We start from the raw sequence: 27811 nt of genomic DNA on the forward strand, positions 1-27811 counted from the left end.
GCAGAGCCTTTAGCTATCAAGCTTCTCTCCTATGGAACCAACTCCCAGTCTCAGTTCGGGAGGCGGACACCCTCTCTACCTTTAAGATTAGACTTAAGACGTTCCTTTTTGATAAAGCTTATAGTTAGGGCTGGATCAGGTGACCCTGAGCCTTCCCTTAGTTATGCTGCTATAGGCCTAGGCTGCTGGGGGGCCCAATGATGCTTTGAGTTTCTTTCCCCTCCCCTCCTGCTCTGCTCTGCTCTGCTCTCTCCTTCCTCTCCTCTCCCTATGCTTCTATATGCCACCATTACACATTACTAACTTTGTGTCTCCTCTCTCCTGTAGTGTGTCCTCTCTCTCTCCCTGTACCTTTCTGCAGGTTGCCCTGGCCCTGGAGCTCTACGTCTCTGACGAGCAGTCACCAGCCACATCGACCTGATCAGTGTTTGATTGTTGTGTCTTGTTGCTTTTCTTCTTTTGTCTCTCCTCTATCCACTCACCCCAACCGGTCGAGGCAGAAGGCCGCCCACCAAGAGCCGAGGTCTGTCGGAGGTTTCTTCTGTTAAAGGGAGTTTTTCCTCCCCACTGTCGCCAAGTGCTTGCTCAAGGGGGATTTGTTAGGCTTTCCCGATGTAATAATATTGATAACAGTAAGGTCTAGACCTTACTTTGTAAAATGTCCTGAGATGACTTTTGTTGTGATTTGGCGCTATACAAATAAAATTTGATTTGATTTGATTTGAAAAAGGGCTTTGATTGAAGTATTGGCTCCTAAGTTAATTCTGCCAGTCAGGAAGCAGTTTGTTGTTTAGCTTCATCCAGGGCTATCTTCAAATTATTGCAAAACAAATATTTGTATTTATTTGGTCACACTTATACTAGACACTTTTACTAGACATGTGCAAAAACCCCTCACTTCCTCACCAAGCGTATTACCATATTCAACTCCACCATGTGAATTACTAAGTGTGATTTTTGAAGTTCACTGTGGGAAATACTATTACCCTATTTTTGTGTATTGTGGTTTTAATGCTTTGTCACCCTTATGTAACCTTTCTGTTTTAAGACTAAGTGTTCTTGCTGGCTTTGGACTCCTTACCTCACTCCAAAGGAGAGCTGCACAAGAATTCCTATGCCTATGCCTATACTGTCTGTTTATGCATACATGGCAAATAATAAAAAAAACTTGAATCTTGGATATATACTGTATATTTGAGGGGAACCAATTAGTTAATTAATCAATTAGTCAGTTGCTAGAAAGTAATCGGAAGGTAGTCTGCTAATTCTGTGATGGTACATTTAATATTTTGGGGCTTTGGCCTGCTGGTTGAACAAAGCAGGACACCTAAAGACGTCACGCTGGACACTGAGAACCCGTGATAGGTCTTTTTTGGATGTTTGTTGACATTCTACAGACCAAACAATTAATAGAGAAAACAATCAGCAGATTAAACAATAATGTTAATTATGAGCTAGTTAGCTGCATCTTAAACTTATTGGATTATTAAACATGTAGTTGCTACTAGAGCTGCAAGACCAGGACGGAGAAGCCCACTAGTGAGAGAACTTCATCACTTCACTAATCCACATATGACTTCGTGTCTCTGATCAATACAACCTAAAGATTTTGCACAAGCTCATAAGAAGCAACACACTGAACCTGAATGTTAAAACGTACAAAACCACACTGTACACCGAGGATGCACAGCATAGTGGGTTGTACATTGGTGCTCTAATGTGATTTACAACTGCCCAAAAAATACACAAATTAAAAGTTCATAAAATAATAATCAATTTAAAAACAATAGCAATCCCTTTAACTGACTGTATCTAACAAATATTGAGAAATAATGAATGCGTGTTACTTCCATGGTAACTACAGTTTTCGTAACAATGAGTAATGATGACCTAAAATCCTCTCATGTGAACTTAAATCATCCTTAAATGGAACATGCAGATACAAATAAAACATCAGAATTTACTTACCAAAACAAAGTTCATGTTGGAAGAATAAATCATGAGGAAGCTAAACAACCAACTTTAGGTGAGAGTTAGTTTCACTCATAAAAAAGTGAGATTATCTCGAAGCAGCTATCACCATGTGAGGACACCAATACAGTCATCAGCGGGATGAAACATTCTGACTGACGTTAAGCCATCACAAGGTTTCCTTTAAAACTGAGTCAAATGTGGGTCCTCTGGAGGCTTCAAAAGAAGTGATGTGAAAAACAGGGAAGTCAACGAAACCACATAAACACCCCCACACACACACAGTAACACAATATTCAGCACAGACTTCCTCCGCCTGCCACAGCAAAACACCTCGACCCAATATTGTACAGGCAATTTAACCTTTATAACCAATAACTTCTAAATGTGTAACAGATGATTTACTTGTGGTATATTGTTCATTTAGTCTATAATTTATATCTAGAGTCTTTAAACGGGCAGTCATTTATGGCTGTTTCTCTCAAAGCTGGTATTGGTATGTGTGCTTGATATTGAGTGTGAACTGCTGCTGAAACAATGCAATTTCCCAGATTGGGATTAATAAAGTATTTCTATCTATCTATCTATCTATCTATCTATCTAAGCTGACCAAAAATCAAATTGGAAAGTTAAGGTACAAAATTTAAATTCCTTCCTAGAAACAAATCTCCTTTCCTTTACACAAAAGCTGCTTTACACTGTATGAACTCACTTACTGGGCAGCAGAAACAAGGGCCCATTAAAGTCTGCCCTACCTTTACCAATGTTATAGTGATGTACACAGTAATATGTTATTCTGACATAAATCACTGCTTAAAGACACCATTCGCTATTGTTACTTTTAAGTATATTTGGTACTACTTTTATACTTTTACTTAAGTAAAAGTTGAATTGCACTGTGGTATTGCTGCTTCTGCTTATGTAAAAGCTCTGAGTACTTGTACTACTGTACAATACAAATAAAATGATGGTGCACACCTACACCTGCTTAGTTGGGTATCTGGGGCACAGAACACATCCAGATGTCAACATCAAAAATGGCTACATGTGTTTAAGAAACAAAAGGTTTTGAGTATGTGTGCTACCATGAGTCCAGTTATTGTGCTACATTTTAATGTAACCATTTAAATCGCTTTTGCTTTTTAATCCAATGTATCCCAGGTTTATGCCTGTTAACTACTCATTCCTACCCTTTGTGTGACAGAGGTAGGTTATTAGGCTGTTTATGTTTTATTATTGTAACAACGTTATTATGCTGCCCTCTTGGCCAGGGCTCTGAAAAATGACTTTTATCTCAATTAGACTTACTAAGGTACGAAAAGGTAACGAATGAAAAAAGCTGTCACTTAGACAGAGATGCATTTAAGCATTGGCATGTGTTCTTCTTCTGTTCCATTGCATTTCAGAACTAGTGTACGTTTTACCTCCACTAGCCCATCTGTTTATTTGTACAGTTTCATACATAAAACATAAATATGAAGATGAAATCATAAAATGTGACGCATATTAAAACATTTAACAGCACACTTTAATTCATCTAATACCCTGAAAGGAGCCATGTTTCTTATTTCATCACTTTTTTCTTTTTATACTTGGCTACTACGGACAGTCTGTATTTTACAATGTGGTGCGTTATTTCTATTTCTATTTGCGCGCGCGTTCCTGTAATCTAAATCCAACCGATACGCGATGAGAAGCGTTAGATTAGTCTGATCGGGAACGCGCCGTCCATTTAAACGCCGATGAAACAGGCCATGGTGTAGAAATCCAAAGCGACGTTAGCAGAACATTTCCCTCCGTGTCTGTACTGTACTGAGCCCGCAGCAGCACCCAGAAGTGAACAAAGCGACCCGGAAGCGGTGGAGCGACTGGAGGCAGGCAGAAAGAACATCAACCTTTTATATTATAGCTGTACTCGCAAGACAATATCTGCAATCAGGACACAAGGTATTTGTGCATGTCTTTTTGTGTCTCCGCTGTTGTGCATTTCTATAATAAGCGACATACTCCGAAATCCGTGCATAGTGCACAGAATGCAATCGCTGTCCTTTGATTCGTCCAAAAGTTGCAGAATGTGAAAAAAGCAGCCCTAAAAGTGGAATTTGGTTAAGATGGCACTGCGTCTTTCGGGAGACGAGGGATTGTGCGCCGTTTATATTCTGACCTTAACGCGTCGCTACGGCCGCATTAATCGATGTGGTGTTTGGGTCGAGGCTGCATCTTGTCCGTTTCCGTGCTGTTTTCGCAGGGCATGGTTGTTGTAGGAAGTGTCAGTTTTTTTAAGAGGTGGGGAGGCCGGGCTATTCAAACCTGCAATTCGCCGTAAACAATCATTCATGCCTTTGACATGATAAGGCTTTTTTTGTGTCCTCGTCTGTCGCTTCTCGTCCCCAGCACCCTCCTCACGACATGATGTTCATGCTCCTAAAATTTTTGGGGTCTGCAGAATATGGCGTCCCGCCTTATAAAAATAAGGCTGCCATTTTTGTTTCTCTTTTGTCTGGAAATGTTTTAAGAAAACTCACTGAGAATGTCTGAGTCGCACCGGGAGGCTCGATCCGTGCGGTGCCCCGCCGGGCCGAGCCCAGAGGTGCTGTCACGCAGCCGACATGTCCGAAAAGTCGCAGAATGGAAAGTTTGTTCATTGCGTTTGTGGAATTTTAAAGCGACGTGCACTTATTTTCAGGGATTCAGTCTCAGACAAAAGGAACAGAGGGGCTAAATGTTCCAGCTCCACAGCCAAGACTCCCTCTTTAGAAGTGGCATTTAGATGGTTGACCTGTTAACTGGACGGGGACAGTCCGCCCTGTAGGCCGGATTTATTAGCGCAAACGTATCATAGTAATTCTTACTGTAAATTAGCCTTGGTACCTTTGTTTGTTACAGCTCTTCATTTATGACTATGTTATTCTTAGTTTTGAGTTCATCCATTTATTTTATCTTCAATGTGACTGGCAGGTCCTTAAAACAAAACTCTTGAAAATATTTTTAATTGAGTTGTTTTGGCAAAGACGTGTTAACTCAAAAGCCCACATACTATATTTCTCTGGCTTTCAACAGCTTCTCATGGTTTTCCTCAGTATATGGTTTGTAATTCTAGTAAGTGAACCTTGAGTATTTTTTTTTAAATAGCCAAACTATGTGTCCAAGGTCATTTTAAATACATTTTTACGAATTTTCAAGTACATTAAACTAGTTAAATTACCTTAAGTGTGTATTTAATTCAAATGTAATTTTGTCATAATTATTTTATTTTTAAGTGTCAAAGCCCATAAACTGCAAAGCCAACATAACATTTACTGTGTAACCTTATACATACACTTACCTGTGTTGGAAAGGGTCTTTACTAGAGTAACCCAACATCGTTTTTACTCACCTGTCATAACAATACAAAACGACCTTGGTATTTGTCCTGAAGTAAATTAGAATTCAAGACAAGCATATAATAATGAAAGCCCTTTCAAATTGAGTTGTAGGGAACTGCCTATTAAAAATCCCCAGTTTTTCCTTAATTTTGCCACCTGTGCAGAGAAACATACCCACACAGATTTTCAGACATCCATTGAAGGGTGGCACAGCAGACCAGTGGTTAGCAGTGTCACCTCACAGCAAAAAGGGTTTGGATTTGAGCCCCGGCCAATCCGGGCCCCGTCTGTGCAGAGTTTGCATGTTCTCCCTGTGTCTGTATGGGTTCTGTCCGGGTACTCCGGTTTCCTTCCGCAGTCCAAAGACATGCGGCTTAGGTTGATTGGTGACTCTAAATTGCCCATAGGAGTGAGTGTGTGTGGTTGTTTGTCTACATGTCAGCCCTGAGACAGACTGGTGACCTGTCCAGGGCGGACCCCGCCTCTCGCCCAGTGGCAGCTGGGGCAGGCTCCCCACCCCCCCTATGGATGGATGGAGAGTCAAGCACTTTTTGAGCACAACCGTAAATGCTCACCTTTTACTAATTATGTAACTTTGTGGTTAGGATGTTATCATTTCTGTCTTTACATTTTAAGTCTGTCAGTCTGCCAATCTGTCACATTAACACTTTCTGCCTACAGGTTTTATTCAGAATATTTAAACACTTTGCATTTTAAAAAACAGTGCTTTGCATCATAAACTCCCCTCTGACCCAGACTGACAAATATATAGTGAGAGAATTAATCCTGAATGCGACTAAAATAAATGTTGTTCACTTCAGAATGGCAGAGCCTCGATTTAACAACCCTTATTTCTGGCCGCCACCTCCATCCATGCCAGGCCAGGTAAGTCCGCTTGTGACATGTAATCACTGTGACATGTCCACCATTCATTGCCATTTGTTTCCACGTGTGAATGTCTTTTCCTCCATTCAGCGCACATCTGTGACTGAAACAAACTCTCAGACTGAGAATCTGTCACAGTTTGTTCTCATAGATAAAAAATGTATCTTACACTGTGTGGTGGTCAAGTCTTCTGTCCTGGTATGTGTTTATGGTGCGTGAATGGCATTCACACATGGTGGTTGTTTTCTGTTGAGCATGACCCGTTAACCCTTTCAGCTGGATAACCTGGTGCTCATTAACAAGATCAAGGAGCAGCTAATGGCTGAGAAGATCCGGCCCCTGCACCTGCCGCCTACCTCCACCTCTTCCCAGCAGCCCTTGCTGGTGCCCACCTCATCCTCAGAAAGTGCTCAGCATGTTATGTCGGTGACAAAGCCCCAGCCGCAACAGGTGCCAGGCCACCACTCGCAGCCGCAGGGCTCAGGACAGCCGGACATTGCTCTGCACGCTCGCCCCGCCTCCAGCTCTGGACCAGGTAGCTTTCACTTCAGTTTTTTGTAGGTCAGATTAGTCCTTGGTCAGATTTTTAGTCTTGTTTTCCAATTCTTTGATCAGATATTTTCAGTCCAGGAACTAAGCTAATTTTAGACCCTATCTCATCTGCTCATTGTTTGGCTGTCTGTGTCAAGACGACATCAGACACTAATGCACTGAGGAGTCTAGCACACTTTTGTAAAATGAAAAAAGGGTTTTGCAATGAAACGTATTTATAGGTTGGGTACTGGTACTCAGACAAAGCTACCAAACAATACCTGGCCCTAGTTGTTATTAAATCTCTATGAGCTGTCCATAGCTACTGTATGTTGTGTATTGAGGTTGATTTAGTTAAAATAATGAATACATATTTTTATTAAATAATGTTGAATGAGAAGCTTTCACAATTTTGATGCAGCAAATGAGATTATAAGGTTGTGGGCCTCTATAGACCACAGTTGTTGACTTCACATTGTACTGTATGGTATCCTTTGACATGAGCCTGCTAAGGTCTGTCTCTATCAAAAAATGCCCAATTGTTCACTGATTAAAATGTCATCTGGAAATTCCCAGATGGAAATATGGACGACAAGTCAGCAGTCAAGGCCAAAGGCTTGTGGGAAGACTGGCACATGAGACAGCTCAGCGAGCAACCGGGTCGGGTCAACCATCGCTCAGGTACTGCGGTCATTTCTGTTGTTACGGTAGAAGGGATACACTGAAGCACAAGATATACAGTAGCTGGAACATAAAACAAGGACACTTACTCATAGTACATTCAGGTAAGCAGCAAGGCAAACTGCCAAAGTACTTAATGTATCATTAGTTAGTTGAAAGGTGTGGAAAAACATTGAATCAAGTGTTTTATAGAACAACTCCTGAGGTTTAAAGTGGGGCCGAGAGACTGTGTATTGTGCAGGCTGAACAGTTGAAGTGTTTATGGAATAATACTGAGATGGTAGTATTGATGAGGTTAGTGCCACAGTTTTTTGACTGATGAACTATGAAAACAAAACCTTCATAGACCCTGATTTGTGGTAAACTGACAAGACATACTGAAAGTATTCTCGGTTTGCTGAGATCTTTGGCAACCATAGTGGTGGCAAAGTAAGTTTTCGACTACTTAATACCAACCATGTACTGTAATCTTTGTATTAAAGCTAACTGTGTTTCTAAATCAATTTTAGAAATGTCAGGGCATATTTTTTTTACTGTTCCAGGTAGCTATTAGTTTTCATTAATGTCTGTGTTTTGTAAAAACCAGTTAGCAGACTTGTACTTCCACACATTCAGTATGAAATAATAGAACTGATACAGCAATAAAATGCGAAACCTTAGCTTTAATTTGAGTAGGCTCACACACACACATACTGTATATATCTAAATTCAGTTCACAGCTGCCTAAACCACCATGTTTGACAGATGAGGTGGTGCTTTGGGTTGTGAGCTGTTCCCGTTTTTTCTCTACACTTTCCTCTTTTCATCATTTTGCAAGAGGCTAATTTTTGTTTCAGTAGTCCACACAACTTTGTTCCAGAACTGTACAGGTTCTTTTTGGTGAACTGTAACCTAGCCTTCCTGTTTTTGAGGCTTACCAGGGTTTTGCATCTTGTGGCGAATCCTTTGGGATTTTGGTTACAAAATCTTCTCTTGATCACTGCCAAGGAAGTATGTAGGCCTACATCCTGGAGAACAATTCTGACTTGCTGTGCAGTCATACACTAAGCAAATGATTTTCTGATCAGCCACAAGACTCGTGCTCCTCAGTCTACCTGGTCGTTTTCTAATTTTCCAGTGCACACCTGCTTTCTTCTGTTGATTTTAGCAAACCAACTACCACTGATATCTCTCTGACACATCTTTGCTTTTTTCTGAGCCTCAATATCTTCTTCACCTGCGTGGTCACCTCTTTACTCCTCATATTGATGACAACTCCACTTCAATCCAAATGTCAGATTTCAACTCTGTCAACTCGTCATGTGAGCTCTTTTGTGTTTCTGCTAAGTGAGAATTATATCATTCACACTGGAAAAACCTAAAACTGTGTAGTATGCATTCAAAACTGGTTACCAAAAATGAAATGTACACGACTTCTAATTAAAAAGCTAGAACATACAAAAGTAGTGATCCAGTTTTTAAAAGAAGTCAGGTGTAGTGCCGTAGTAGTTGTATTTGCTAATGCAGTTTCGGCTGCCGCCTCCACAGGTCTGGCTCCTTCATCTCGACCCGACAGCCACAGCACCTCAGAGGCTCTGACCCCCACGACTCCAACCAGCAGCAGCCAGAACCGCCTGGGCGGCGCCCCCTCTGTTAACATAATCTCGGGGCTAGCTAGCGGTCCTGGCATGGATCACATGAAGGCTGGAGGCCTGGCAGGACTGTTGGGCCCCCCACCCAAGGCACCCCGGGGACGGAAGAAGATCAAAGCTGAAAACACATCTGGTCCTCTGCTGGTGGTGCCCTACCCCATCCTAGCTGACCAAGGCTGTGTCACCGTTGCACCCAAAGAGGGCAAAACCTACAGGTTGGACATGCAAAGCTGCTACTATTGTTTGCAAGTTTTTACTGCACCACGGGGGAAGGACATTTCCTTTTAGTGCAAAGAATCAATAGCTATTTGCTTGAGACCAGTTTGGTTTTTAGCAGACCTAGATCTAGATAAATAAATCTAGATGACTGAGCTGAGCTCTTCTTCACTAAAAAATGAACATGTCACCTGGATTATCGCTTCACTCAGTTGATGTTCGCTTCATATTATTACCTGAAAAAGCCTGGCGAATTTCTTGCTGTTATTCCATTTTAGTTTTTCATTAGGATCAGTAGATGTGGGAGGCAACGAGTCATATCATTATCTAAACCGTCTTTCTTAGAGCTAACAAACTCAATCAATTCTCACTTCTTGTTTTCCACAATAAAACCTTGTAGCAAATTGAGCTAGCAAGAGTTAAACTTGTGAGGTTAGTACAAGGTACACAGGTCTTTAGGAATCTTTTGAATTTTAAGTGTACTCTGACTTTAGCTGGGACCATTGACAGTATATACAATGGACATGGCGCCACTGCTTCCTTACACTATACAGAAATGAAGCCAAAATATCGTGAATACGGTGGCTGCCGTCTTGCTTTTTTTGCAGTGACAGCATCAGACCACCAATCAAAGCTGTCGAATCAACTGAAATACACCTCTTTTTATATCATGAAATAATTTATTAAAAACATCCTTACCAGAAAAATGACCACTTGTACACAAATACATAATATCTACCAAAAACCACAGAAGGGACCTCTAGGAAAAATTATTCTGATTTTACTTTGAGTTTTTAGTTTGGCTCATGTCCCATCCACTAACATGGAGGAGGCGGGATTTATGACCTATACTGCAGCCAGCCACCAGGGGGCGATTCACGGTGGCTTCACTTCTGGGAGCTGTCAGCCATACATAGTGGCTGGGACTCAGTGCTACTGTTAGTGTGCCTATAGATTATGATTCACAACTGATAATGTTTTCTTCATTTGCCATTAAAATGACTGAAGATAGCAATGGTTTACCACTTCAAAACATTAATGGTGTTATGCTGTACAATCTTTTAAAGACAAACTTTAACCTGACTGAAACAGCCTGATCTGATCACGTCTATGCATTTTCTGTGCTTTTCTGTAATAAAGATGCAAAGTGTGCCCACTCACCTTCTTAACCAAGTCAGAGATGCAGATTCACTCCAAGTCGCACACGGAGGCCAAACCACACAAGTGTCCCCACTGCTCCAAGACGTTTGCCAACGCCTCCTACCTGTCCCAGCACCTGCGCATTCACCTAGGGATCAAACCCTACCACTGCTCCTACTGTGAGAATTCGTTCCGTCAGCTGTCACACCTCCAGCAACACACCAGGTCGGTCCCGCTGTGAACACAAAAAAGGCAGAGTCAAGTTAGTATGGGGAAAAGAAATGGCCACTACTGACTTGACATCTTACTGTATGTACTATAACTATACCCTGGCGAGTGAAAGCTGACATTCAGTGGTTACGGATGACTAATAATTAACACATTTTGAAAGTCACATTGGGGTTTTTTTTTATAAAGAATTTGTCTGCTGACATCCCTTCACATCTACAGGTGTATCATTAAGGTAATCACATTTTCCTGGCTGTTTTTTCAGATGCTTCAGGGTTGTCACTGCAAAATGTGGTGAGAAATTGGAGTTTATAAATGTGTATAGTCTGATATAGTCTCAGATTGCTTTGAGCCACACTTCCATTTATTCAGCTGTCTTTCTCATTAAAGTGATGAAGAAGCAAAGCTCTGAGTAGTTTCTAACATTTTAGATCTGCTTCTTTTGCAACAGAATCCACACCGGTGATAGGCCTTATAAATGTGCTCACCCCGGATGTGAAAAGGCTTTTACCCAACTGTCTAACCTCCAGGTCAGTACACATAACCTACTTTTGTCACAAGTGTTATGTGATGTGTTACCTTATTCTGAGGTAGACAGCTACTCAGTGACATTTTGTAGTAAAAATTTAAACAAGTCTATTATTGACTGTACAAAAAGGCAAAAGTAGTTTAAATCAAGTGGACGGCTCTTATAACCTTTGTGTATTTCTTCCCCAACAGTCTCACCAGAGGCAGCACAATAAAGACAAGCCGTATAAATGTCCCAACTGCTACCGTGCCTACTCAGACTCCGCGTCATTGCAGATCCATTTGTCAGCGCACGCCATTAAAAACGCTAAGGCTTATTGCTGTAGCATGTGTGGCCGGGCATACACCTCAGTGAGTAAACCACAGTTATCTGTTCACTATCTCAGACACTCCCAGTGCACCCCTACACAATTACTATTTATATGGCTGATAAGATGATGACCTTTGATGATACTTGGCCTGAACGCAGCAGCGTTTCCTGTTTGCAGTATTTCACAATTCAACGTTTTCTCAGTCTTGGATGATAGTAAACTGAATATTCTGGTCAAATGTTATAAAGTTAATGTATCAGTAATGGTAGTAGTTTCATTCAGGAACATATTGTGTGTTTTCATGTCTTTACAGGAGACCTACCTTATGAAGCACATGTCTAAACACACGGTGGTTGAACATCTAGTGAGCCACCAGTCGCCCCAGAGGACCGAGTCCCCCAGCATCCCCATACGCATCTCCCTTATCTGAGCTTCCCAGTCGTTCAGCAGCAGGTCGGATTCAGAGTCTATGCTTGGCTGGAACGTATGAGGCCCTGCACCCACGGCCATCTACATAAGGCTTACATTAGCATTATGACAGCTGACATAAGCATTCAGTGCTAGATTCAGTAAACAGACTGCCTCCATTCGTCCTGGCACAGGCCGTCTGTCAAACATGAGCACAGCATTATTTTGTGAATGTAACAATGCAGCTAGATGTTATAGGGAGGACTGAGTGGCAAACAATGTCTTGCGTCAGATATAATAAGCACTTTCGTAAGCGTCATGTAAACTGCCGGATGCATTGGCCATCAGAAATGTTGTCTTTGTTTTTTTTTCCTCTTCCATGAAATGGGTTTCAAAAATGTACCAGATGATATTTGCCCTCATAAAGAATTGAGAAATAGAAAAATGTTTCCTGGGTGTATTCTGGAAACATCCAAAGATAATCTTAAAGCACTTTTAGGCCTTGTGGTTTTGGCTCAAATTGTTTCAATCTTGCTGGTTGGAAAATGCCAGAGGGCATTACTTGTGGCAGCTAAGAGTACTGACTGTATTTTTTTTAAAAAGTCTTCTGTTACTTTGTTTTTACTCACAATTTTTGTGCAAGTACACATTTACAGGGTCGTCTTGATTTGAGGAAAGGCAATCGGTAGATGACAATTCAAACATTTTATGGTTGTATTAAGAAGTATTATTGACTTGGGGTGACAAAACATAAAGCAGCATGGAAGGGAAGAAAGATGAATGTTTGTTTGTTTTTTTTTATTTCCAAAACCTTTCACTCCATTTTTGAGGTTCACCTTTACGGCACCTTTATAATCGTAACATATGATCAGAGAGATGCTGCATTTTCATGATGTTTTCCCAACATCCCATTAACCAGTGCCATATATATGAAGCTTGGTGGGGTTTTAGGAGAAAGCAGACCTTGTAACTGTGTGTGTTTGCTTTCTCTGTTCAGTTAAGCTTTGCCTTTTTTTTCTCCTTAGTATTAGAAGTATGTTGCAGACGTTGAACACACTGCATATGTATCAGTACTAGCTCTACTCAGCCCTACTTTTAAACACACTTCAGCAAAAATTGCATTTTTCTTGTGCTAAATTTTAAATGTAACCATTGGACCAAAATGTGAAGTTATTGTACAGCTACTCTGACCCAGATAAGATTTTATCTCTAATAAGCTTTACCCATTTGGACTACACTGCAGTATAAATCATATTCCATAGGCCTATAATATGAGTTCATGTGGAGGTGATGCTTCTCCTTTTAATATTTTTTCTCCTTAGTATTCTGTTTTTTATTGTACACAGTATTTGTTGTTGTATTTTTACTGTAACTTTAAACTCTGGATGGTACTACTGAGGTACCCTGCATTCTTCAGGGGACTTCAGAAGTGGTGGTACGGCTGGATGTTACATTTGAGATGGAACTGAGAATAATGTAAAATACATATACAGTATATAGTATGTTTTCAAATGACTAAAAACCTATTACTCAAGCCACTGGCCTGAAAACAGACATTTATGCCAACAACAGACCCTGCCTCTTCAGACTTACTCTCTTTTGAGATAATGGTAAAATGTACATGTTGCTGTACTGTAAAACATGTTACTCATATATAGTACCTATTTTTAAGTTTTCATAAACATGTTCTGTTTGGGTTTTGTAAAAGTTTATGTAAGAACTTAATGTAATTATTTTAGTCTACCCGTATGTTATTAATAGTCATGTTTTCTATCAGTTATTTACATGTAAGCCTTAACTGTTTTATCATCCCATTTCATTACTCTGTATTGTGTTCTACAGTATTCAAATGTTTAAACATCTTTATTTTCCTTCCGCATGGAGTTCCTGAGCTGTAATCTGTATGATAACTGTTTAACCCATGTTCTCTATGAAAAGATATTGTGTAGATTTATTACACTTTTTCCTGTCTTGCATTGTGGTTTCATATACAGTTTCTAGATGACTAAATATGCACAGCCAAGACTGAGAAGATAAACTAAGGTTATCAATGTTTAAAAAAGGAAAAGGAAAAAAAAACTTTGTATCTTTACCTTGTTTAATAAACAGACTGTTACAAATTCATCAGAGACCGTTTGTTTCCTACTAAAAACCTAAATGAGATAGAGGGAGAAATAAAAAAAAAAAATCAAGTATTGCTTTTGTTATTTAATCACTGGTATTTATGAAAATAGTTTATTTAAAAATATATTTACATGAATATAACAAAAGTCTCAGGTTCTTGTCATTTACATCTCAATTTAGATGTTCAGGCTTTTGTCATTAGACAAATTCACACAGCAGCAAGACAAAGCTTAACACTTCATCATTTCAGGCACATTTAAGACAAGAAAAAGACTAGTTTTCACAGTGTACAACTGTTAATGACACTGACACAATAATAATGGTGTGAAATAATTAGTGTAGTGTATTTAATACCATGTACAAAATATGCCTCTCTGCTGACAAGTCTTTGTGGCTGAAGTGCAAGTACTTCTGGTTGGCTTTTTGGATGGTTTTTGTTTAGACTACATGCAAAGCTCCACATTGTAAATACAGGAGTGGCTACAGCTGGCACGCTATAGAACATGTCTACAGCATTCTCAATGTTATGCATGATATCAGTATGACTTTGTAAAAAATTCTTTAAAGATTCTGACATAGTAATGCAACACTTAGGCATTTTTTCATAGAAAACTGCAAAGATTAAACTGAACTGGAGAAAAATACGTACCACTGATGTTCCACTGTTGCATTCTAATGCAAAATTTTCCCAAATGTAAACACAAGTAAAACTTCTTATAAAGTGCTCAATTTAAGCTGGTCTCAATCAGATCTCCCAGTCAAATGTGTTTTTGACGTTCACTGCGCTAGGTTGAAGTACACCATCTTATAGTGCAACCTTACATTAAAAAACTTGTAATAATCTTTCCCATAACAAACACACAGCTTTTAAGCATTCTGATTTGTTTTGGTGTGCTGATGTAAACAGCTGACCAACTCCCCAGGCAAGTGCACACCTATGTGCGCAAAAAGAACAACTGTGATAACTACATTCCCAGTCAAAATCCTCCATTATATCCTGTTCCCATCATAAAATATATGATTGACACTTGTAGAAGGTTTTTCACTTACGGTTTGAACTTGGATCAAAACACAGTACTGGCAAGTCAAGCAAGAATCTGCTTTGCAATACAGACAATATAGCACCCTGAGCAGAACTGCAGTGGAAGCCCCCTTTCATTATTACTGTCTGTTAACAAGGATATGTGAATTTTACATATTGTTTCACTCCTTTATTTAGATCTTTGCCTCCAGTTGATGTGATGAATGCTATAGTGCTATCCCATTACGTTGATATATAGCACTCAACCAAGACGGTATAGCTTGGTCTTGCAAATAAATGCAACGACGACGTCAGAACCTACCACCTCTCAAACCTGCTCACTGCTCTTAGAGCTCTTCTCTGGGCCTTTGGCATTTGAAGGAAACAGTGGGGAGGTGAGATTCAGGTAGCCCTGCTCTGATGGCTGGTGTGTAGAGACCGAGGCCTGGGTGCCGTCCACAACCTTCACACGGCAGATTTTGTCCAGGATGTCCAGCGGGTCACAGGAGCCTGATGTCAGACTGGTAACACAAATGTAAGAAATGGAAGAAAATGCATATGTAAGCATTCATCTTTATGTAATGTGTAATATGACAAGTGCAAGAAGTTTGGAATTCTTTGAAAAGTTTAACACAGTTGCCTTATACATTTTTCAGCACAACAGAAACTGAGCTTAATCACAAATATACCATATCTCTTGATAGATTAGTTTAGTTGCATAATTAAACCTCTGGCCCAAGTTACTAGACAAGAAAGAGGTTTGGAGAGTATACAGTAACAACAGGAGGACTACAATATAAAATCTTCTTGAACACAGATGACATACCGGTCATCCATCCACCCAAAATCCAGACTCAGGGCCTACCCCTTGATGAATAGGGAGTTATTCTGGATGTGTGCTTAATAATGGTCACACAAAAAATGATTATCTGTAGTATCAGTTCAGTTAAGATCAAATAAATGAGAATGAAATACCTGAGGTGTGGCTACATGCCTGAGAAGTGTACCTTTACTAATTCATTGACATGGGCTGGTTTTTGGTGCAAGAATTAGATTGGCTTTTTTATAACCCTTAAGCAGAGTGGACCATGCTCACATACAGTATTTTGGTTTTAACCACATTGGTAGAACATTTATTATCAAGAATCCTGGGCTTTAATAATGATGGGTAATTTTTCCTTCTTTATCTTGCAGTTATTTTGAAGTTTAGTGTAAATGTTAACTGGTAGCCAATGCTACTGTAGCTTCAGAGAAACCCTCCCACTATGAACCTTCCTGTAAACACTGACTGCTATCTACACTCCATGGAAATGATGACTTATAGTCTCTGGAGTTTGCTGACCTTACTCAGTAAATCATTTCAACAACATCATTTGTTCTCTACCTTACCTCAGCGTGGTTTTATGTAGGACGTTGTCACAGACACCTTCAGAGGGGACCACTTTCTTGGCATTCTGTTGAGCATGTGGACCACTTATGATCAAACCACATGAAAGCTTTTTTATTACAATAGAAGGGACATGTCACCCATTTAAAATTAGGCTGAGCTGCTCCTCTCACCTTTACAAAATTCAGCCTCAGTCGTGATAGCATCCACCTTGCACCATTTTTAGCCAATCAGCAAACACTTAAATTTGAGGTCCTTCGCTCCACTGCACTACTGCTGTGTGAGCTGTTTTAAAACAATAAAGAAACCCTGTGAATTCTGGGTGGCATGTCCCATCATGGTGTAAATATGTGAATAGTGTTACCTCCAGGCTGTAGAGTGACTGGACATTCCTCAGGGCACGCTCTAAGGAACTAACTTGATTGGAGAGCTTCAGTGTTCGGTCCTGTAGTTGTCTGTTTTCCATTTCTAAGACATTGAGCCTGTAACAGAATAATGTTCACACTCACCAAGAGAGACAAACCTAAATCAACCATCATTTACTCCAGACTGTTAGATTTCATTCATATCAAACAACAATTTCAGTCAGTCACAGTTTTGTTTAGCTTTCATTATTGCTTTGAGGAATACTCAAAGTGCTTCCAAAAATAAACGACTGCAAGCCTCTGAGCAGCAAATTTCACATTGCTGTCTAGCATGATGTGTATAAAGAATGATTTGTGGTGATACCTGTGTTGGGCAGTGGATGCGGTCCTCATGCCTTTGCTGCACATTTCCTCTGCCTCACTTATCTGCCTCAGCAGTTCCCTCTTTTCCTCCAAAAGCTTCTCATTTTCCTCCATCACCGTGTGGATCCTCTCTTTCTCCTGAAAACCCCCAAGATTGAACCCAGAGGGGGAAAAAAAACACTTTAGAAAATGTTTTTTCAACACAGTGATCTCTTGGTGGATGTTCAGAAGTGAAGGGACTCAGCGTCCTGTGTCATGTGTGCAACCTGGTGTGAGAGGCTGGAGGCCAGCACCAGATCGTTCTCCAGTCTCTGGATGGTGCGGTCCCTCTGTGCTGTCGCCTTGAGGAAGACCTGCTTGGCCTGACGCAGTTTGATCTTATGCTGACTCTGCTTTTCGTTGTACTTCCTTGGTGATCATAAAGTACATGAAACTTTCTTAGCCAGAATACCAGAGTTAATTTTATAACATTCCATTAAGTGTAAATATTAGTTTTATGTGTCTTACCTGACATGTGTGTCAAGTTGGAGGAGAACCTGCTGCAGCTCCCCCTGCAGTCTGTCACACTCCTGCTGACTGGCTGCCAGCTCCTCCTGTAGCCTGTGGCTCGACCTCTGGCTGTCTCTTGCCTGGATGACACATAAAGCATACATTTCAATCTGCATTTCAAATACACTGAATACATTTTGAAGCACTGGTAAATATAAATATATAGACAGTAAATATGACCAACAGTTCAAAGTGAAAACTGTAACCTTACTTTGAAAAAAATGTCAACCAAATGTCATGCAGCACTAAAAGATTACAATTTCTGATAACATGACTGAAATAATTATACCACCCTGCTTGTGGGAATTTACTGGGTTACAGCTACTGACTGAATCAAGATCAGAAAGTGTTTTGGTTATGAGCTGTCAGGACAACACCTCTAAAAATAAGATAACACTTTATATTACACTCCTATTAAATGCTGAGAACTTGTGCTTGGAACAGAAAAACATGTCAAATGTTAAAGGTGAAATAGACCCTGCAGCACCACGGACATCTCCTGAACTATTACACTTTTCCTTACCTCCTCTTTGGCCTTGCTAAGCTCAGCCTCCAGGACGGCCAGGCGGGTGTCCAACTGCTGGGCACGGTGGCTAAGCTCTGTACTTGTCCTGGTCAGTGAGGCCTCCTTCAGTCTCAGAGAGCGCACCTGTTGCTGCAGCTCTTCTTCTCGTTGTTCTAACAGCCTCCTGAGGCAAGAATGGAGGAACAGATGGATAGGAGCGTCAACAGAAAGGGTGGATTAGAATCGTGCCCTAAAACTTGAATTGTTGGTTATGGCGCTGATCCTACAACTGTGACCAAGTAAATCTGTCAAGTGTCAGCAGCACTGCAGTTTATGTGACCTGGTGATGTGCTCCTCCTGCTGGTGGGCTCTCAGTGCTGACAAGCTGTCAGACAAATCCCTACTGTCCCTCTCCATGCGGCTACTCTCACTGGCTCGAGCTTCCTCCACACGCAGCTGGTGCTGAGCACTCTTCAGCTGCTGCTGCAGCTCCAACACCTGTCGACACAACAGAGCCACAGGCTTCACTCAGTGAGACCCTGAGATAACGTAATTTCTTGACAAGCTAAGAGGTAAATTCTCTTCATACTCAATATTCAGGTAATAATTAACCTTATTATAGCTCAAGGGCACATTAGGTCATGGTAATCACACTGCAATTTTAAAAAGAGTTTGTGCTGTATGCAATGGTATATGTGAATATACAGTGAGGGACAGACGTATTTGAACACCCTGCGATTTTGCAAGTTCTCCCACTTAGAAATCATGGAGGGGTCTGAAATTCACATTGTAGGTGCATTCCCACTCTGAGAGACAGAATAAAAAAAAAAAAAAAGGAAATCACATTGTATGATTTTTAAAGAATTTATTTGTCTTGCACAGCTGAACATAAGTATTTGAACACCTGAGAAAATCAGTGTTAATATTTGGTACAAAAACCTTTGTTTGCAATTACAGAGGTCAAATGTTTCCTGTAGTTCTTGACCAGGTTTGCACACACTGCAACAGGGATTTTGGCCCACTCCTCCACACAGATCTCCTCTAGATCTGTCAGGTTTTGAGGCTGTTGCTGAGCAACGCGGAGTTTAAGCTCCCTCCAAAGATGTTCTATTGGATTGAGGTCTGGAGACTGGCTAGGCCACTCCAGAACCTTGATATGCTTCTTACGGAGCCACTCCTTGGTTATCCTGGCTGTGTGCTTTGGGTCGTTGTCATGTTGGAAGACCCAGCCACGACCCATCTTCAATGCTCTGGCTGAGGGAAGGAGGTTGTTGCTCAAAATCTCACAATAAATGGCCCCATTCATCCTCTCCTTAATACAGTGCAGACGTCCTGTCCCCTTCGCAGAAAAGCACCCCCAAAGCATGATGTTACTACCCCCATGCTTCACAGTAGGGATGGTGTTCTTGGGATGCAACTCATCCTTCTTTTCCCTCCCAACACGACGAGTGAAGTTTAGACCAAAAAGTTCTACTTTGGTCTCATCTGACCACATGACTTTCTCCCATGCCTCCTCTGGATCATCCAGATGGTCTTTGGCAAACTTCAGACGGGCCTGGACATGTGATGACTTGAGCAGGGGAACCTTCCGTGCAATGCATGATTTGAAACCATGACGGCGTAGTGTTCTACCGACAGTGACCTTTGAAACTGTGGTCCCAGCTCTCTTCATGTCATTGACCAGCTCCTCCCTTGTAGTTCTGGGCTGATTCCTCACCTTTCTTATCATCAGTGATACCCCACGAGGTGAGATCTTGCATGGCGCCCCAGTCCGAGGGAGACTGACAGTCGTCTTTAGCCTCTTCCATTTTCTAACAATTGCTCCAACAGGTGATTTATTTTCACCAAGCTGCTTGGCAATTGCCCTGTAGCCCTTTCCAGCCTTGTGGAGGTCCACAATTTTGTCTCTGGTGTCTTTTGACAGCTCTTTGGTCTTGCCCATGGTAGTAGTTGGCGTCTGACTGACTGTGGGGTGGACAGGTGTCTTTAAAGAGTTCAGACAGGTGCTACTAATTTAGATTAATGAGTGGAGTAGAGGTGGACTTTTTCAAGGCACAGTAACAGGTCTTTGAGAGCCAGAATTCTTGCTGTTTCTCATGTGTTCAAATACCTATGTTCAGCAGTGCAAGACAAATAAATTCTTTAAAAATCATACAATGTGATTTCCTGAATTTTTTTTTTAATTCTGTCTCTCAGAGTGGGAATGCACCTACAATGTGAATTTCAGACCCCTCCATGATTTCTAAGTGGGAGAACTTGCAAAATCGCAGGGTGTTCAAATACTTCTGTCCCTCACTGTATATTCAAAATAACCATTTGCAGCACCATATCTATCTCTTTCTAAATTCAGCTTACTCTAAATTGCTCTAAGTGACCTGGTTTTACTGAGTCTAAGACTGGCAACCAGGGATTGCTAGTATGACAACCCACTTACTGTTAAATCTGTGTTGACTAGACTACGAGTGCCTTCATATGGATAATGTGAAATTCATAATTACAAGACAATAACAAGTAGCATCAAAATAACAAGCATACTGGATTTAACACCAGATTAGATGTATTGATTCCTATGGAAAAAAATGGATCATTTCAGAGGAAATGAATCAACTAATCTATTTGACAGAAAACCCATAGACCTGGTCAGACTCTCTTGGTCTAACAAAGGGATCACCCAGCGATCATTTCTTGCCCCAGCACTAACCTTCTTGTCAGCAGCAATGACCCGTGCCCTCTCCGCCTGCAGGTCCTGCTGCAGACTGGCGGTAGCACTACGAGTTGTGGAGTTGCGTGCCAGTTCCAGCTCCAGCTCTCTTATTTTCTGTTGCTGACGTTCACACTCAGCCGCCTGAGCGTGGAGACTCTGTTCCACCTGGACCAGCTTGGTCTGAACCTGCTTCAGCTCTGCACAAAGCTGAAGGAAGTACACGAGACAAGAGAGCATGAACACAAAATGCTAACACCTGTATAACAACTATTCTAACAGTAATAGCTTTGTATATAGCTTTCTTCCCTGTTGAGATTTATGCTACAGTTACATTTGCTCATGGTAATCAGCATTCACAGTGAGGTAACTCGGTGACTAAGAGGATGATTAAGTGATAAATGTTAGAGGCATTCAGGAAATTCCAAAGGTCTGTGATTAAATACCAACCTTGAGTTTCTCCTGGTCCAGCAGGGTGTTGTGCCTCTTCAGGTCCATGCTCTTCTCTTTCTCATAGCGTAGCTCTCGCTCTGCTGAGGTGAACAGGCTCTGGACTCTCTGCAGGTCCTGCTTCATCTGCTTAGCCTCCTCTGCCTTCTGGCTCAGCACTGAGTCCTGAACCTGAAGAGAAAAATGAGAGCAGGTTGAGATATGTTTATGCTGAAGTACAGATAAATACAGACAGCTGGAAGTGTCTCTGGCTAAAATCACTTTGGCTGTTATGAATCATTACACCAATCCCATGTGTTCTCCATAGTTTTAGTCAAATTTTGTAAGAAGCATGACACCACTAGAACTGAGAGGCTTAAAACCTTTTTGATCATCATCAGGATTTATTATGAATAGAAAAAAAGAGACAGCACAAAAGTTAAAGGAATGTCTAAAAATATGCCTTTGTACGACTGCCACTACTTTCAGATCAGTACGACATATGAAGGCATAATGCAGCTGCTGTGAAACATAAAGCAATGAAAAACTTTTTATACTCACTGAATACAAAATCTTTGATTTGCTTTAAAATACTAAATTGAACTGCAGAAACATCATGACTGTTGAGGATGTGCAATGATCATATATACAGCATGTACCTTGATGCGTGCCTGGGCTTCATTGACCTGAGCTTGCAAAGCCAGCTGGTGCTGAGAGGCCAGCTGTCGCTCCTTCACCAGCATGGTCAGCTCCTGCTTCAGGCATGAAGGCTACGAACAACACAACACATGTATATATGAAGCACATATGATGCTGGTTGAGGAAATTCTCTTTGCCTTCCTCTACAAATGTATTAAAAGTTAGGATCAGCTATGGAGAACCACTGCATTATTCAAGGACCTCAAACCTGGACAGCTGAACTTTGTCCTGCTCAAAGACATTCTCTCAGTTCTGCCCTGTTGTCTAATTTTCTAACAACTAACTGGCACAACAGTTATTCAAGATGAGTTCATATGTGAACCTTTTTACAAACCAAATGACGCTGCCAAAGGACATTCAATCCTGCTACCTGATCAAAGTTTTCACACTTGGTCCTCTCCACTGGACTAAGCCTAGATTCTATATGAGCTGTGAGCAGTTCAGGCCTCATGCTGCTGGCTTCATTTGTAGAGGAGAGCTGCTCTTGATGCCACTTAAGCTGCTCGCTGAGGTGCTGTATCTTGAGTTCCAGTCTCTCTTTTTCCCCTTCAGCCATCAGCTTCTCCTGGACACTGGAGCTCAGCTTGGTCTGGAGCTCAGCTGCCTGCAGCCGCTCAGAAGCCATTTCATCCCTGGAAAATACGTACATCAGGTAAAACAAGTAAGCTCCTTTGGTCCAGTCATGTCTTGGGACAAACATGAAAAAAAGACATAAGTACTGGACGCAGGTGCTTATCTACCATACTCAAAAATACTGCTGTATGAGGCAATATTTTTCACACTGTGAACTCTGGACTGATAATAACCTCAGTATGTTGTGCGTTGCCTGGAGGCTACTGAGTTCAGCAGTCAGCCGGTCAGTTTGCTCTTGCAGGTGTTCGACCTGAAGCCTGTTTCCCCTCAGGTCCTCTGGAGTTCGGTTACTCTCCTTGTAGCGTTCCAGCTCAGTCTGGATTCTGTTGTGGGCGCGCTCCATTTGGGCCAACTGACAGGCAGTGAGTCCAAGGTGGAAAGTCATATAGAAACGCATTTTAGTAGTATAAATGTCAAAATGACACAGGTTGTGAAGCCAACCTAACATATTTTAATGTTGTCAAGGTAATTTTGATTTGTCGGCAATAAACATACACTATTTTCGTATTGGGTTCATTCAAGTAGTAAGGTACGCCGTGTAGTTTCATTTCTGTATATATTTATCCTTATATTTATCCCTGCACTGTAACCATTTATCCTTGTTGCAAGAATGTTTCCCCTGTTTCATAATGTTTACAAGGATAGCAAGTGTGCATGTAAAATTAACAGACCTTTTCCTCCAGAACTGCTTTTTCCCCTTTGACTTGGGTGAGGCTCTTGATGAGTGTTTTTCCTTGTTGGCATTCTGTCTGAAGGCTGTTCACCTCAAGTCTCAGCTTCTTCAGCTCTCGCTCACCTATCTGCAAAGCCTTTAGTGTAGAGAATGAGGGAATTACAAGCAGTTACTGTGTGGTTTGTAACTGCTGCTTTGTAACTTTGTAATTTTTTGAAATACGACAAAATTCTGCCTCAGGACTAGACTTCTCAAGGTGTAAAATGAATTTCACATATTAATGCAGTTGTTGTTATTGCTGTTTCTGGCTGACAATGATTTGTACAGGTGTGGTTTTTACTTCTTTGTCTTTTTTGAGGGCGGCCTGGGCGGCGCTGAGGTCCATCTCCAGCTGCTTCCTCCATTCCTTCTCTTCAGTCAAACGAGCTTCTAGCAGAGCCACTCTCTCCTGGCTGCTGTCCTTTAGGTGCTTCATACATGGTGAAAGAAGAACAATTACCGGTTGCACTGAGTAGTGCAATTTGCTGTACTGTAAACTCTTTTACCATTACATTTAAATATCATTTAAGCTGATGAGTTATAATTTGTTCTTGGTTTCCACATTTTAACTTTCTGTGTGTGGCAACCTGAGAGAATAGTGCAGTATAAACATTACTCTAAATTTATGCTTGTTTCTATTTAATTCGAAGTCTAAATGAGGTATTTGTGGTCACAATGTAAATGTAACACTGTCCATTAATTTTAATCAGCATGGGTGGATGTACATCCATGTCTCAGTCACATTTATTGTTCTGTTATTGATTACTACAAGACTGTTACAAGATTATATATGAAAACCAACCAAAACCCACTTTATTTTACATTTTAACTATTAGGATTACATATTTGTGCATTAGAATGTGCTTTGAATAAACAATTTAAGTTCACATAGTCAAGTCTTCATGAATATTAGTTTTCTTGCTATGTTGACACACTGCATTCATTCACACAGCACCCAAAGAGAAAACAACATTACTAAAAAGCAAGCGATCTCTTACCAGCTGTAAGTAGGACTCAGTGACTTTGACCTTGCCCCCGTTTCTCAACATTTTTTCGTGGGTGTTTTGCTTCTTCAGCTCTGCCTCCAGGTTTCTGACCTGCAAAACCAGCGCAGTTTATACTCAACCATTAGAGGGAAGACTGTCTCTAAGACAGATCCAAGAGTAAAGTGAACTGTCTGAGTTCTTCTAGTAAAGGAGTGGCATCAATACATGTCTGGGAAACTGGCTAACAAATTGAATATAAATTTTGAGCAAGAATTCAGTGCTGTTCATTACCCTCCTGTGCAGTCCTTCCAGTTCTCCCTCATGGCGATGCCTGTCCTCCTTGCTGGCATTCTGGGCCTCCCCCAGCAGGGCCTCCAGCTCCTCGTTCCTCTCCTCCAACTCTTCCTGTTCCTTGCGCAGCCTTTGGAGTTGCCGTTGCAGGTCCTTCACCTGCATGAGCCCATCCTCCATCGCCTCATGACACCTATAAGAGAATGATGACAATTTCAGTCAGAAAGAGTAGGTGTGATAATCTTAATGTAGTTGTTAAGTAAGGTATGTACCGTTTGTGAATGTGATCCGTTTCTTGAGCTGACAAGGTTGACTGATTTTGTGGTTCACTGTCAACGCCTTTGTCCTTTCGATCCTCTTCAGCTACACCATCTGAGTCTGCATCATTTGTTGTCAACTGCACAAACACGACATCAAACATGAGTTTTGCTGCAGCAAAACCCGTTGTAAATTTTTTTAGCTTTTATTTTAATAAATAGATTCAGTGAGTGCCAACCTGGTCCAGGAGAGTTTTCTTTCCTGACTCTAAAATGCACACTCTCTCCCTCAGAGCTCTGTTCTCAGCATCTAGTCTATCATTTTGCTCTTTAGCTTGCTGCAGCATCATCCTATCTGTGGGGAGAAATTCATGACCATTAAATAAAGTCAGATTCAGCTTTAACACTACCAATATGAGGGAAGGAAAAATATGACTAAATATTTCTCACAATACAATGGAGTATTTTACTCCAACCAGATGTGCACATACGACAATAACAGAATGCTCTATTTGAAAAGTGTGAGAGCCAGTAGGGAGAGACATGTGAAAGCAATGGTGAATCGTCCTCCTAGTCACATGGTATCTCTAGCAGTAATTTATATCACACTAAGGTCTGCCTCACCACAGTCTTTCAGTGTCTTCACTTCCTTCCTCAGGTTCTCTACTTCTTCGACCATTCCCTGAAGCTCAGATCCTAAGATTATAAGAATCTATTTAATGCTATAAAGCAGAAAATATGCCTCCTACTAATTCATACTTTTCAAAACATTTATCTTATAATGCTGTTAATGATTTCATCCACTTGGCGGCAATAAAACCTGAGTTGAACAAACTACACTGAAAAATGCAGTGATTAGAAAGTGAAGTTGTTATATTAATTAAACATCTGTAGCCTGACAACAGTATGTGGACATTAAAATATTTTAATGGTTGGAGGCAACGATGTGGGTGTTGTATGTGGACACTGGAACTGTATGTGTAAATCTGGGCATTCATGGATACCCAATGCCATTGTGTGTGCGTTTATTATGATGACCTCAGCAACAACAATATGCAAAACTGTTAATTGTAAGTGTGTGCAGTCTTTAGAAACATCTCATCCAAGTGTAACACAAACTCACAGCATTTTTAGGGATACACACTGTAGGTCTTTACAACATATCACCTGAGGCTAGACTGTTGCTTCTGACAGCATCCAGCTCATTGTTGAGTCTACGGATATCCTGATGAGCCATCGTCAGCCTCCTAGATGCCTCTTCCAGGTCCCGCTCCAGCCGCTGGCACTCATTTTGCTTCTGGGAAATCTCCTCACTGTGGGCCTTACGTTAAAGAGGGAAGTTTGTATAGTTAGAGATGGAAGATTACAGCAGGAAAGAATACTGGCAGTTAAACTGGAGAGGCAAGTGACGCATTGTGCTGTTGAAAGAAACATGCATTTTGAGGTTGAGATTCATCATCACAGCAGGAGGTGAGGGCAATGAGATACAGTACAATCTTATACTTCACCATTCACCTGCATAGACAGACCGGTGGGCCAAAAAATACACATGCTGTTATCTGTGACATGCCACTACTGTTTCGATCATCCACCCTTTTTTGAGCACTCACCGGTGGTTAGAAAAGTGCTGTTCTGAGAAGTAATGTCATCTGCATCATGCGTATATCAAGGCACATCGTCAGCATTTGAAAAAGTAGTATCACTCTGAAACAAGCCATTGATGCCCTTGTGCGATTCTTTATCCTAACATCAGTGTTAGTGACTTAGTTAGTGTAAGCTGTGAGGTGGGAACCTACAGGGTTAATATTGTGTTTGCTCTGACCAGACCTGCGTGGCCCAAACAGTTTCCTCCATGGACTCTGGGATGAACACTGCTGACAGGAAAGACCAGTGTGTGCACATTCACAACAGACACTGAACAACTACCAAGCTGTATTGCTGTACTTTAACTGGAAAAATTAGGTTGTTCTATTCCTTCACCAACTTTATTCCACCTGAAAAGTCTGAGAGGTTAATGCTCAGTCAGGGTACAATGACAGTCACCTCACCTTTGTCATGTTAACTGTGCTTTTCTGCTGCCTTAGCTCCTCCTCCATTGTGGGATGAATTTGTTCCTGTGTCACAGAAAGACAGAAACTCAATCATGTTTATATAGTCTCTACATTTTCTTTGGGTAGTTAACCATTAAAGTATGACGACTTTTGAAAGGTTCATTTGAAAATTCAACAGGAAAGAAAACTGTACATTCACTGTTCAACATTATACTTTCAAAAAAAGCCTTATTTACAGGTGATTTGAGTTGATGAAACTTAACTACATCACTGTGCCTGCTATATTAATCAAATAGACTCATATTGATAATTTCCTGTGAAATGATCAGAAGAAACAAAACACTCTGTTGCAGGTCACCTGTTGGTGAAAATCCATCAAGTTGCCAGTGAGGCTTTGACTTTCCAGTCTCCTCTCAGCAGCCTCCAGTCGTTCCAGCAATGTGGCCCTCTCCACCAGCAAGTAAGCCACCTGCTCACTGGGGCTGCTCAAGCCCATCTCCCCAAGGTCCTCCTGAGCCAGTAACTCTGCCAGCTCCTTGCTCTGACTCTCTGGAAGAAAGAGGAGTTTCTACTGGTCAGGAAATTGCATGGCAGTACTGTGAAATTATTTTTTAAAACAAGAATATCACAGAAATAGTACACGTATATTAGTGTATGGCAGCAGATATAGCATGAACCATTTGAAGTACTTTTGAAATATCCTCCTAAGGAGCTCCAGTGAGCAAGGCAAGGCTTTAATCCAAAGGGGAAAGAAATGCCAATACAGCTGCACTGAATTCACCTTGCTGTTGTCTGATCTGGTGAAGCTCATGTCGCAGGTTTTCATTCTCTCTCTCGTAGTCT

The 27811-nt window shown here is 41.1% G+C and overlaps 3 protein-coding genes across 5 annotated transcripts in view; 1 reads left to right on the forward strand and 2 right to left on the reverse strand.

Annotated features, from left to right (window-relative positions):
* Positions 1-3430, reverse strand: part of LOC109972122 (tumor necrosis factor receptor superfamily member 1A) — an 18729-nt gene extending 15299 nt beyond the window's left edge. For both annotated transcript variants that reach the window (XM_020620791.1, XM_020620782.1), the window contains exon 1: positions 1969-3430. In XM_020620791.1, coding sequence (XP_020476447.1) covers positions 1969-2001 — 33 coding nt within the window. In that variant the 5' untranslated portion in view covers positions 2002-3430. The remainder of the gene's footprint in view (positions 1-1968) is intronic.
* A 288-nt stretch (positions 3431-3718) lies between these two features.
* Positions 3719-15103, forward strand: znf362b (zinc finger protein 362b). 2 transcript variants are annotated; one of them, XM_020620761.1, is made up of 9 exons: positions 3719-3918; positions 6158-6221; positions 6498-6756; positions 7329-7433; positions 8961-9279; positions 10421-10645; positions 11100-11178; positions 11369-11527; positions 11801-15103. In XM_020620761.1, exons 2-9 carry the CDS (start codon positions 6159-6161, stop codon positions 11915-11917), a joined length of 1326 nt encoding a protein of 441 aa, XP_020476417.1. In that variant the 5' UTR covers positions 3719-3918; position 6158; the 3' UTR covers positions 11918-15103. The 2 variants fall into 2 exon arrangements, with proteins under 2 accessions (XP_020476417.1, XP_020476427.1); XM_020620771.1 differs by having other exon boundaries at positions 6525-6756.
* A 105-nt stretch (positions 15104-15208) lies between these two features.
* ccdc30 (coiled-coil domain containing 30) overlaps positions 15209-27811 on the reverse strand; it is a 13213-nt gene continuing 610 nt past the window's right edge. Inside the window, exons 2-26 of the mRNA XM_020615589.1 lie at positions 27750-27809; positions 27327-27517; positions 26966-27031; positions 26714-26788; positions 26085-26238; positions 25542-25613; positions 25157-25272; positions 24933-25057; positions 24661-24853; positions 24382-24480; positions 23685-23813; positions 23343-23480; positions 22845-23023; positions 22409-22670; positions 21999-22109; positions 21361-21531; positions 20911-21120; positions 18550-18707; positions 18228-18393; positions 17663-17784; positions 17422-17563; positions 17157-17293; positions 16792-16909; positions 16430-16494; positions 15209-15561 (exon numbers count right to left, since the gene is read on the reverse strand). Coding sequence (XP_020471245.1) covers positions 15369-15561; positions 16430-16494; positions 16792-16909; positions 17157-17293; positions 17422-17563; positions 17663-17784; positions 18228-18393; positions 18550-18707; positions 20911-21120; positions 21361-21531; positions 21999-22109; positions 22409-22670; positions 22845-23023; positions 23343-23480; positions 23685-23813; positions 24382-24480; positions 24661-24853; positions 24933-25057; positions 25157-25272; positions 25542-25613; positions 26085-26238; positions 26714-26788; positions 26966-27031; positions 27327-27517; positions 27750-27809 — 3452 coding nt within the window. The 3' untranslated portion in view covers positions 15209-15368. The remainder of the gene's footprint in view (positions 15562-16429; positions 16495-16791; positions 16910-17156; positions 17294-17421; positions 17564-17662; positions 17785-18227; positions 18394-18549; positions 18708-20910; positions 21121-21360; positions 21532-21998; positions 22110-22408; positions 22671-22844; positions 23024-23342; positions 23481-23684; positions 23814-24381; positions 24481-24660; positions 24854-24932; positions 25058-25156; positions 25273-25541; positions 25614-26084; positions 26239-26713; positions 26789-26965; positions 27032-27326; positions 27518-27749; positions 27810-27811) is intronic.

Source organism: Monopterus albus, unplaced genomic scaffold (genome assembly GCF_001952655.1).
Source record: "Monopterus albus unplaced genomic scaffold, M_albus_1.0 scaffold6.1, whole genome shotgun sequence".
Classification (NCBI taxonomy): Eukaryota; Metazoa; Chordata; class Actinopteri; order Synbranchiformes; family Synbranchidae; genus Monopterus; species Monopterus albus.

Coding starts and splice junctions, on each gene's coding strand:
- znf362b (XM_020620761.1), top strand. CDS start 6,159: ATGGCAGAGCCTCGATTTAACAACCCTTATTTCTGGCCGCCACCTCCA. Junction 10,646..11,099: donor CACCTCCAGCAACACACCAG/GTCGGTCCCGCT, acceptor CTTTTGCAACAG/AATCCACACCGGTGATAGGC. Junction 11,528..11,800: donor GTGGCCGGGCATACACCTCA/GTGAGTAAACCA, acceptor ATGTCTTTACAG/GAGACCTACCTTATGAAGCA.